Raw genomic sequence first — 12,687 nt, forward strand, 5'->3', positions numbered from 1 at the left:
TCATCCATCACTTACTAGAAAATGTCTGGGCAGGGATTTTAGCTTACAGTGCAGGTGGATTTTTTGTGTGCTTGTCTCTGTGCACACAGTAAAAGCAATTAAAAAGGCATTCTTTGCAATAATGTAGCAGTAAGTAATTTGTCAGGTGGTGTAGTTAGCAGATTCTGTCTTTTTTTTTTGAAGAAATGAGGATATGAACTGTTTTTTCCAGCTGTTTAAAAAGTTCAAGTTGCTGTCATTTTCATGTCATTACTTAGCCTCTTTCATAACTGCAAGGACCCCTAACCCAGCCTCATCCTCGTCTGTGGTACTATAATATGTTCCTATTGAGAACATGCTTGAGGAGCTAGACTGCTTTTCTCTGTACTTCCACATTTGCGAGAAAACTGGCAGAAACATAGTTTGTTGTATCTTGTGTGTCTCTAAAGCTTGGTCATAAGTACCTAAAGAACACAACAGAGGCCTACTCTCATTTCTTTTATTTTCTTATGTATTGTATAACTTGCTTTTTAAGATGCTAGTATCTAGGAATTTCCACATTCTCATGGTTAGCTTGTTGCAGAAACCTACTAAACATCATCATGGGCATGGAGAAATAATTGTCTCAGGAGACCCTTTAATTTTCACGGATTGACTAAATTAAATTTTTTCACTGAAGATGGAGTTGTATATTTGGGTTAATAAATTTCCTTGGGCATGTTTTAGCAGATCAAGCCCAACTGCGATACATCTTTGTAAATTATGCTGAAGATCTCTGAAAACCAAGTTAAGTAATGGAAATCTCCACTTTCCAAAGAAGGCTGACAATTAGAAAATTAACTTTTCACTACCTCATCAGATTCCAGAATGCTTAGCAATATTCATGAACTACTCATTAAATATTAATAAATAGTTACAGACATTTGCTTACAGCTAATGTCAGTGTGTCATGGGCAGGAAACTGCTGTGAGTTTATGTAAACACATAAATCCCTGTGAGATCTGACACATTTTAAATTTCTAATGTGTATGTATGCGTATCATAAATCAGTTCTGATATACAATACCTGTAAAATGTTTTATTTGTGTATATTGCATTTCTGCTACAGGGCCTTTTTCATTATAAAGGTGGATTTTTTGTTGTGAAATATTGATGATTTTGGCAAGATAGCTTAAAACATAGGCATTATGATTAATAGAATACTTTATGAATTGCTTCATCTATGGTATAAGAAATGCTGGGAGCTTTTGGAAGAGAAAGAATAATACTTTAACCTTGCCTCATACAGTGATAATAGACTTTCAGCATAATAAACAATAATAGTTGCTCAGTAGCTACAGTTATAAAATATTTACTAATAGATATGGAGAGCTAGCTTTACAAATGTCAGAGTTAACATTGCTGATAACTCAATGAACATTCTGTGTCATCTTAAGGAAAATGCTGTGTATTATGAAAGTATACCACTTTCAGCTTTTAGATCTTTGTATCTCTTAGAGACTTCAGAAGTGGAGCAATGGACTCACTAATAACAATTTCATCTACTTAATGTAACCCCAAAAGTGATGACTACATTCCATCCTTTCCATATATTAATAATAATAATCATCATCATCAATTTTACAGTGCCATAAAATATATTAAGTATACTATTTTTTTAAGATTTAAATTTGTATTTTGTGTCATGTAGAATTACAATTGTTAAAAACTATTTTTTAATCTTAAAGTAGTGTCCATTGACAGATACTTTCCAATTAGTCTTTCTTTATTGTTGTTTTTTTTCCTTCTTCTTTCACATTAACAACCCTGTATAGCTTCAAAGATAGCATAGAGAAGTCATCTTACTCAGACTGGCTTATCAACAACAGCATTGCTGAACTTGTGGCCTCTACTGGTCTTCCAGTTAACATCAGTGATGCTTACCAGGACCCTCGCTTTGATGCAGAAGTAAGTGTCTTCATCTGCGTTCGTCTTCCATACAGAATGCATGTAGAGTATATGAACAGAAGATTAAGTGGTGTGGAAAATGTGTCTATTTAAACTGAAGGTCACCTCAGCGTATCTCAAATGAGCTTCAAACAGCTACACCAAAGAAAAAATCCACTGAATCAGGGGATTTCACTTTACTTAAGAGCCCTAATATTGTAGCTTTTTTTTATTATGAGGTGTGTTTACTCACCAACACTAACTCCAGCAAACAGCAGGCATCAGTCTGTCTGATCAATATTATATACATATACATATCAATGTAGCTTTTGCAGTCACTCCCCAGAAATGATGCACTGCTACACCTCCTAGCACACAACTCACATAACTCAAATTACGAACTACCATACGAAAAGGGTGGTCCGCTAAAGTGGACTAAAGGATTTTCACACTTTTTGGCATCCTGTGATGAGATTGTTTTGTCAAAGTTTCATTGTAAATTATGAGGTTAGTTTTACATGATGTTTCAGGAATGGAGAATTTGAACTAAGCCAAGGCATATACTTTATCTTGAGTGATCAAGACACACAAATCCAGTTAACCCAGACCTTAAGATGTTTGAGAAGTTTCCACCAAGGTACAGTATCTGAAAAGGAAATGATCTTATCCCACAGCAGTGAAACTGTTTGTCTTTTCTTTTTTCAGATGTGAATGACTGTTATTTTGAGGTTATGTTAAGCATGTTTAACACTGTCTGACACAAACACATTGAAAATTTTACACTGAAGTGTCATTCACAACTCTTTTGTGAAAGGAATCCATTAACATTGCAAACTAGGTGTTCACAATCCAGGTGTTTCTTTTCATGTTTTAAAATAGTTTTTAAAATAGCAGTGGATATAACAAATTGTATTCCCTTTCAAAATATTGGATACATGTTATACTTTCCTACATAGTTAAATGTATACCCTCTCTTTTTCTTCATCTTATTTTGTTATATAGGTGCTCATAAGCAGAAATTATTTGAAATGTTTTAAGAAATACTGACCTCCCTTTCAGTTCCAAACAGTTTTAAAATTGCTAAGAATAATAATTAAGGAACTGCACTCAACGTAATCTAAGATTCCTATGTAATCCAGTTTTGGCATTTGAATATATAATATTATGGTAAAAAAAAACTATTTATTCTTAGAAATTTACTGTTCTTTTTACATAAAGAGGCTTAAAATATCTTTCAGGAGATTCTGTTGCTGTTGGCTTTTAAAAAAAATTGTTGCATTTAAAAACCATTTTGTTTAAAGCTTATTATCTAATTAGCTGATCTGTTCATTGTAATCTAAATACATATTTTAATGTACATTAAAACTTTGATTAAATGTATGTCATATGATTTGAAGCTCCATGTCAGAACAGTTTCAGTGTTTTATTTATTTTTTATTTTAGGCTGATCAGTTCTCTGGGTTTCACATCCGTTCTGTCCTTTGTGTGCCTATCTGGAACAGTAACCATCAAATAATCGGTACGTTTGCACTGTTACATTTCTCATTCAGGCTCTTTACAGAGCTTTGTTCATTCACAGACCAAGTGACTTGAGATTCTGACAGATCCTTAAATGAAGATGTTCTGAATTTTTACATGATCCTTTGTTATTTTAATACAGAAAGAGAACTATCAAAAGCCGTATTGTTGAGTTTTTTATGTAAGACATCTTGGTGGAGATTTGATTAAAGCGCTTTCAAGAGAAAGTAATACTGTTATTGTAAGCATGACTGGAGTTTGTAGGTTTCCTTCTAAGAGGTATCGTAAAAATAAATTTTTGACTTTTCAATATTTTATGAATTCAAACTGCTGTATGAAAATCAAGGAAATAAATTTGACTATATAGAGCATCCCTTATAGTCATACAAATGGATGGCAATGCCCAAACCATTTATAAGGCATTTTTATGAGCAGCTGTTTTATTCAAATGAAATAAATTAGGCAAAAGAACATTCTCGATTCAGTAATTAGTTGCCTTTTTGTAATTGTGGATTCTCGGCTGGGTTTCAAAATGTCTTCCATGGGTTTCTTGGACTGTAATATGACTATTATGGTACACCTGCTAATTTAGGCAAAGAAATCTATACAGTATCTGCAGGTTAATCAGATCCTGTAAAACTACTTCGTTAATTTTGAAACTAACCTAAATGTTAAAACTTAGATTAACTTAATTTAATTTAGATGTGGTTTTCAAAGCTAAGCTGCTTTGTGCAATAGCCTTCAACTCCAGGACTATATAAGTAGAACCCTAGGAAGGAATTGAGGCATTGTTCCTTGACATACAGCATTAAGATATATATATATATATTTAATTTCAAAACAGCTGATATAAGTTGTTTCCATTTCATCACTCTCTGCCATATCCATAATTAGGAGTGCAAGCCACCAGATTCTTATTTTCAAGCTCTTGGATGAAACTAGCATAAGCAGGACAATGCTGTGTTTAAAGCCCATGAAGATCTCAGTCTGGAAGTCATTAGTTCTGTTTGGTAATACAAAGTCACAGGGGGGTGTCAGGGAGGCTGATGGAGTTGAAAGGAGACATCATGCCTATGCAGAAGGTCAGCAAAAGGGAGACAAGCTGTAACTCAGCAATGTGTAGGTGGAAGTTATCAGAGCTGAAAATTAAAGTCTTTGTTACCATACTACAGCATCCTTTGGTAAGCCCTGCACATTTTCACTGATAACAAACAATATCAAGGATACACCATTCAAGAGGAATATTTTTCGTTTTATTAATTTATTTCTGGGATTCTTTACTGTTTTCCTGAAGACCTTTGAAATGCTTATGAAACAGGGCTTACACCTGTGATTGACTTTGTGTTAGTTTATTTTAGTTGTCAGCTGTATGATATTATTTTTTGAGGAGGCATTTTAGACCTTGAGAGACTTTGTCAAAAGGAGAACGTTACCTCTTGTAATAGAGGTACACGTCCTTTGATAACACTCATCATCTATCAAAAGACAAACAGGAGTGAGTATAGGGAAGTTTATAATGGACAATCAAGGGATAGTAATCTTTTAAGTTTTCATAGTGTTGGACATTTTAAATAGAAAGCTAAGGTTATGTCTTCCTGAATGTATACATTTTTAAAATGAAGTATGCTTTATCGTGTGGCAAAATGCTGCACTCAGTATTGATATTCCAAATGTGTATATCCCAGGTGCATATTGTTGTTTTGATAGGCATTGAAATATGGAATTGCACACTAATTTTGCTGTGTACATGCAGAGAATTTTTGTTACATCTTGGAGAAACAATATTTGAAGCAACAACTCTTAACGTCTTAAAAGTTTAGTCTCCAAACAGTCACTCACACTGTCACAAAAAGAAACTGAGCATGACAAATAAGGCAAAGGAATAAATATATCCAGTCCATTCTTGTCATTTGCCTATTATTGTACATACTGCAACAGAATGCATTTTTACGTGAAAATTGTTGACAATAGAAAGTGTTCTAGCATGACATCCAAATATCTATTAATTGCATATTCAAACAGTACATCAGATTTGCAATGTGGGCTGTGCAGTACTTAAGAAGACAGAACAAGCAGCAATGTATTAATGATAAAATTGTTTCTGTTCCACACACAGTCATTCCATTACTATCTAATGATGTGCCTGATCAAAAATTGGGTATGCTTTGTGCTGGAATGTTCCAACAAGCAGTAGCAAACTTCTACCAATGTCAATAAACATCATCAGTACACTTCTGAGACATGACCGGTTCAATTGCAACATCATAAATACCTGTATAGCCCATTTAGGACATCCACAAGTAATGACAGAGGCACTAGAGAAAAGAATTTCCTCCATAATTACTTTCCCTTTCATTAGTTATTTTGTTGTGTATCATATACAGTAGCTCAACTATAAACAGCTGTCATTCCAAGCGGTTTCTTTTTTGAAGCAATGATTATGCTTGTGTTTTCTCTGCCAGTTAGGCGCTAATAGGACTCTGTATTCCAAAGGCCATATGAGTGGAAGCGTGAGTGGATGGTAGGCTCTCGACATATGCGAATTTAACATTTACAGGTTTGCTTATTTGCGATTTGGTCTGGCCGACATGGTGTTGTGTGGAAGAAAAGCATAGCGGGATGAAACCAAACTCAAGGTTATTAACGGCAATGCTCAAATTAGCGGAGCAACAGATTAGGATGGTGAGAAGGACCGGAATAGTGAGTGAACCTCTCCCTGCTGCCTGCCCAAGTACCCACTAACCAGCATCTGCAACTTAACCTGGTCTTGTTTTTATACTGTAATGCACACTCCAGATTCTGTGTCAGCAGTGTGGCGAATGACAGAGTGGAGACAACTTTACAGGCTCACTGAAAGTTTTTTTTGCTCGTCTCACTGCAGCATGATAATCACAGAGAGAGAGAGCAGGCGAATGCAGAGGAGGGATTCATGTTGTTTATTTTCACGAATTGCTATATTTTTTGTGATTACTGTTGTTTCTTTTTGTTGATCAATGTTATTTAACTTCAAGCCAGTGCATTAGTATCCTAATTATCATATAATGCAGGGTTACTTGTGTATTTTAACTACTGTATGCCCACTAAATACTTTAATAAATTACGCAGAGGTACAGTACAGTATAGTGGTGGACATGGTTATATGCAATATACACAGTATATTGGTTACTGGTGATAGTTGTCTGCTTCGAACACTTGCAAATGTTGAGACACTACTGTACATAAAAACCTCAGACACAACTGACTGCCAGCATGAGGAGATAAAAGTTTCAAGTTGGGATATTTTGTTTTCTATGCAGTGTGGTAGCATTTATAGGTCAATACATCCTCTAGGGAAGTGATTCTAAATCCAGAACACCTGGCCTTTAATTCAAGCTTGTAATCATAGAGGCTTATTCATCCTTGTAATTGAATTCTTGTGTAATTAGACATTGGTTGAGTTTCTATGCTCAACCTTTGGTTTCAGAAAGGCTCTGTTGTAGGTGTGCTGTTGAGAAGAAATTTAGCAGTCATAGCTCCATCCATGCTCTCCTAAACTTGTTTACATGGTTGCTGCCTTATTTCTGTCTAAACAGCTCTTCAAAGGTGACCTATTAATGATGTTCAGACATCTGTCAGAATGACACTGTCAAGCAATCCTTTAAAAAACTGTCTGTCCTCTACAGAAGTTCAGTTACTTGCATTTATAATAACATACACTGTAGGATAGTTTGCAAGACCATACATGATTTGGTTGAGTTTCAGCAGTTAAGTGAACTAAGGGTCTCAATTTTTTTTTCAAATAAGTGATGGTATTGGATAAAAAACATAGCTAGACTTCCATATACAGTATGTTTGAATGAAGAAGCACTATCTGTTCTCAGTTCTCAGTCGCCTGGCAATTTTCTATTAAATTATGTTTACAAAAATATAGTTACTAGGATTATGTAATTGTTAGAGTAATATAGTTAGCGTTAGTGGGCCAAGTGTCTCTTTTCTAGACTGGTTCCAGGGCATCTTTTTTATATGGTGACTAAAAATGAATATTTTCTGAAGAAAAATCGTGTAAATGAGGGCAGAAAAGTCACACAGTGGTTATCACTGCTGCCTCACAGTGCTGAGGTCATGTGTGTGTCCTGTGATGGACTGGCGTCCCATCCAGGGTATGCCCTGCCTTGCATCCATTGCTTGCTGGGATAGGCTCCGGCTCACCTGTCACCCTTAATTGGAAGAAACATTTAGAAAATGCATGGATGGATATTGTCAATAAGGTTGTGCATTATGGAATGTTAACATAACATCCCCTCTTTTGAATTCTAAACTGTTAACACACAGATACATACCCTAGCAAGCTGCATTTTTATTGCTTTCCAGGATTGTGTAGAAGAAGAATATGATGTATGCAAACGCCTGAATGAATGTAGCCGTGAAACTCAGAAATTAGTTGATGGTTGATAATAATTACTAAGCCCAAAGAACTTCTAAAGAGTCTTAATAACCAACTTATTTATTAAGTGAGTGGAGTTAGAAGGATAACATGGTTATTCGATCTGTGATGAGAATCACTATTTTAGGGAGGATTTCAAGGAAATTGTTTTTAAGTATAAGGATGATTTATACCCCAAATACTTTAGTTAAGCTTACTATAAATGTCCTTGTAATATATCAAGTCCTTGATGTGTAGACATTAAGACTTTTTTAGAATCCTTTTGGCATTCAGGAAGTGTCTTTCAAACACAAGAAACAAATCTATTAACAAAGTAAAAAAAATGATCCCACTGAATGGCATCTCCATTGCATTGTACTTAAAATAGAAGTTAAAACGGACTACTTCTCTTAACCTCAAGGGGTACATAATTTATGTTGTGATATTTCCCCTGAAACGGGCTAATTTGATAAATCTGACTTTCTTTCACACCTCCTTGAACAGTTTTAAACATTTTTGTAGAATAAAAAAACACGTATGTTACTTATTATAATCTTCATATTATAAGGAGGATTTTAAATTGTACCTACAGTACTTTGTGTCAGCAAATTAAAACATTTTGGTCCTTAAGATAGAGAAAGATAATGAAGAAAGTGGTAAGAAGCCTTTTAGAGATATCCATTGTTATTAAGTTTTTCCTAGGCTGAGTTAAGATCATTTCAGTGTAGAATAGTGCTGTGAGCAGCCAGTGTTTGTTCCACTTAAAATCTTAGTTGAAGGAGTTGTTTCTTTATTTCAGCACAATTTTGCTGGCCTTCTCTGTCATGTGAGAATCATTCTTGTCGGTTTTAGTTTGAAATGATGTTTGCCTTGCTTATTGCTTGCTCCGGCAAATGTAGCTTCCCATGAGTCTTATTTTCTCAACTGAATGAGATTCATGAATTGCACCACTACTACACTGATTTACAACTGTAGTGATAGTGGTGTTGCAGATGTGTTTGTTACCATTTCCCATTAATGTGCAAGGCTAAAATACACAATATGTTTACTAAATATTTTTTATATATACAGTAAAACAGCTTGATTTGGAATGGGCATTACAAGCCTTTTAGGTTTTTACAGAGGAGAGCAACTATATATTGCACTGGGGTACATGATAAAATGACCAACAGGATTGATATACATCAATGGCTAGACAGGACTATACAAATGAGTCAATGGATTTAAAGCAAAAAGTAGTTAATTTCCAGTCATGCCCAAATTACATCTTCCTTTATTTAAAATACCTCTTGACAATTTAGAACACTAAAAACTAGTAACAAAATAATACACATTTTTTATATCAAGAATAGAGATAGAAACCAGGAAAAGAGAAACAATGTGATCAAAATAAAATATGATATATACATTATACTGTGTATAAGCATAATTAACATGAAATGAAATACAAACTGTGAGAGCCAAGGAGCAGTGGAAAACAATTTTAACTAAATTCCATATCAAACTCTCAAATCTAGACAGCCAGCAAGACCTCAATGCATCTCAGCAGAAACACACAGTAAAGGTCTTTGCTAAAGACCTTGATACCATACAGATATTTTTCTTCAGTATTCCTTCACAAGTCTCAGCCATATCTCTCCACTTCCCTGGTCTGCTTTCATATTAAATTTCAGATTCAATTTACAGGCTCTTTCCTATACCCTTAAACTGAAATCCTTCCACTTAGTTAGGGTTTTTCACAGGTATTCAGTTAAGTAGCTCCATCTAATATTGTGTATTCTTTCAGTAACAAGAAAACATAGTGAAATAATTTCAGCATTTAGTAATGTCGTCTTATTCTACTTGTATTACACTTATGATTGTTTTCTGTATTCTCTGAATGTAGAATAAAAAGTACCTAAGGAATTATAATAAGAAGCAACTGAATCTTTACCCTTCCAATTTCACAAGTGCACAAGGAGAACTGGTTTATCAATTACTTTAATTAATGTGTGGGTGTGATTTCGTGCTAACTGGAGTGTGAAGCGTGAAAATGGATTATGTATATGAAACAGCAGTGGAGTCAAACTGTACATTTGGCAAAGACAAAACAAATGAGCTTTTGGATAAGAGCTAATTAGAACAGGTTTAAACAGAAACAGGCCTGTGAGAATTCGGCGGCAGCCACCACTGTGATTTGTCTTTTGTGTGCAGGGGTGGCTCAAGTCTTGAACAGGCTTGATGGGAAACCGTTTGATGATGCAGATCAACGGCTCTTTGAGGTACTGGCTACCCATGCTGTATAACTATATGTACAAATATTTATTTGATTCTAATCCTGAGCTAAAAATAAACTTGTGTTTTTCACCCCCACAGGCTTTCGTTATCTTCTGTGGCCTTGGAATCAACAATACAATAATGTATGATCAAGTGAAGAAGTCTTGGGCAAAGCAATCTGTGGCCCTCGATGTAAGATGTTCTTCCCTTTCATCTTTCCAGAAAAATGTTCTTTTATTTAGGAAGAAGGGAAAAATGTGCTTGTTAGGTCATTTTAAGCCTTTTTATACAAAGCTGGTAATATGTTAAGTGTAGTGAGTGAAAACAGGAGAGGTACCATATTCACAAAAACTGTGCACAATGCATTCTGTTCGAATAGAAATTAGATTATGTTTTTAAAGCACAAATTGCGTGATTGATGTTCTTGTATATGATTATGGGCATAAGTTTTGTTTTTCCAGCATGATTTTTGAATTTTGGTATGCACATAAAAGGACCGAACGTACAGTGTTCTGAGCAAATGCGATTTAGATTCGTGTTTCGTCTGTAACAACTGTAGCAACGACAAACACTGAAGAACCCAGCGCACCTTTGTACGCTGTATTAGAATAGGAATTAAGAATTGAGATCACTATTTCACTAAAAAACAATGCAATCATTTCCTAAGGGTATTTTATCATTCTCCCGATAAAAGGTGGCATTTAATATATTTCTAAGTATCTTAAGACTTTTATCCAGAGCTTTCTAAACTTTCTGATTTTGTGCTCTTTGTTTAATAACTTCACAAGCATCTTACTATAGGATATTGATAACCATTAGTATTGACCAGTTGATAGTACTGTAACATAATGTTAACACAGTGATCTGATTCAAACACTTCTGCATCCTGCCTTTTTGGCTACCTTAACCCCATTCTTAATGCTGGTGAGTCACAGCTCTGCTACATTAAGTAAGTATTTATTGATAGGCTAAAAAAAATGAGAAAATAATGTTTCTTAAAGGTGACTTTTGTAAAGTTTTTTATGTGGAACAAAGGTTCTGACAAAGCAGAATAAATACACTTTTTTTCTGCTGTTTGAGTTGACACTAACATAATGAAACTAATTCCAGAGCCACCATTCCATTGTTATAATTAATATTTAATACTGAGCATATTTTTGTTGCTGCTGGGTGGGATTAAATTGATGCTACGTTTCATTGTATTTTAGCTAGTAAGCTCTTTTAGGGTGAGATAGCAGGCACCTTCCGTCTTTCTTTTTAAGTTTCTTTTAAGAGTCAAGCAGCCTTCAAAGATCTCTAATGTGTTTTGTTAGTGTCTCAACAAGCAAGAATTCTGAAAATAAAATTACTCAGTTAAGGCTTTCACCATAAGAGTAGGTAGGAACTATATTGTTTTTCCTCCAGTGGAAGAGAGTGTCAGACATGTTGTTTTTTTTTTAATAAAAAGGTGAACTGTACATATTGTGAAGATTGGGCACTTCTCTTCAGCAGAGAGAATTACTTGGTTGTACAGAAAAACCCACAAGGATTTTTAAATGCTTCAGCTATTTATTCTCTATCTTTAAAAGCAATAATGTACATTGGGGAAGCATTATAAAACGAGTAAGGAGGCAGATCAGAGCTTTTGGCAGCACTGAATAAACATGAGTATACTTCATCAAATAACAAATGCATAAGCTGTAAAAGTTATTTCAGTGTAGATATGAGAAAAGCACCTGCAGGGACATCGGCTCTAAAAATGACATGGATCTGAGCTGACAGCATGTTAGTCTCCGTTGCTGTACAGCCAGGAACGTGCTTAGCACATACTTATCCAAGAAGCTTCTCTTTTGATCCATACCTTTTTTCACTTCATATAATGCATTTTTACTTTGTATTTAGTTAAGAGAATATGCCTCAGAGCCGATAAGCCGATAAACTCCAGAGTAAACACTGCTTACTTACTCTCCACTGGAAATGGTCGGTCATTTCCTTTGTTTCACCATCACCAATAGCCATCTCCAAAACACACACTGAATATAATATTTGTGAGGTACTACTAAAGGTAATGGATTAATACTTTAAGAGCTGCAAATTCCATTCATGAACACTTTACAGCTATCTATTAAAAGAGTATCAATACAATATTTATAGTCTGGTAAGATTGAATGCCTGCTGATAACATTACAAATAATAGGAGGGCATTTGACCCATTTGCAGTACCTTGTTTGGTTGCTAGTTATTGATTTGAGGATCTCATCCTGCCATTTTATGAAAGAAGGCAGGTTATGAGCTACAACTATGAAGTTGGGTAGCTTGTTATAGACCCTCACAACCTTCTCAGTTTTAAAAACACTTCCCTGCTGTACTTCTACTTTCCACAATTTATCTAAATTCTGATGTTTTTTCATCACATATAAATGCTTTATTAATGGACACTTGAGTGTTAATATCTTGATGGTTATACATTTGTAAGATGTCAGTTTTAACCTCTAAGCTGAAGTAGAGTGATGAAAACTGTGCCTAGGAGCAATTATATTTGATACAGATACAAACAGGTTGCAGAGTCTGCAGTTACATCGCTGTTGAATACATACAAATAGAACATTAGTCATTTACTGTACATC

General features: G+C 34.8%; 1 protein-coding gene across 1 annotated transcript in view; it reads left to right on the forward strand.

The window, feature by feature from the left end:
• Positions 1-12,687, forward strand: part of pde11a (phosphodiesterase 11a) — a 90,130-nt gene that overhangs the window by 35,737 nt on the left and 41,706 nt on the right. The window contains exons 6-9 of the mRNA XM_088930710.1: positions 1,794-1,926; positions 3,349-3,424; positions 10,019-10,086; positions 10,181-10,273. Of these exons, the coding sequence (XP_088786836.1) occupies positions 1,794-1,926; positions 3,349-3,424; positions 10,019-10,086; positions 10,181-10,273 (370 nt within the window). The remainder of the gene's footprint in view (positions 1-1,793; positions 1,927-3,348; positions 3,425-10,018; positions 10,087-10,180; positions 10,274-12,687) is intronic.

The sequence above is a fragment of the Atractosteus spatula genome, chromosome 13 (assembly GCF_055471065.1).
Source record: "Atractosteus spatula isolate fAtrSpa1 chromosome 13, fAtrSpa1.hap1, whole genome shotgun sequence".
Lineage (NCBI taxonomy): Eukaryota > Metazoa > Chordata > Actinopteri > Semionotiformes > Lepisosteidae > Atractosteus > Atractosteus spatula.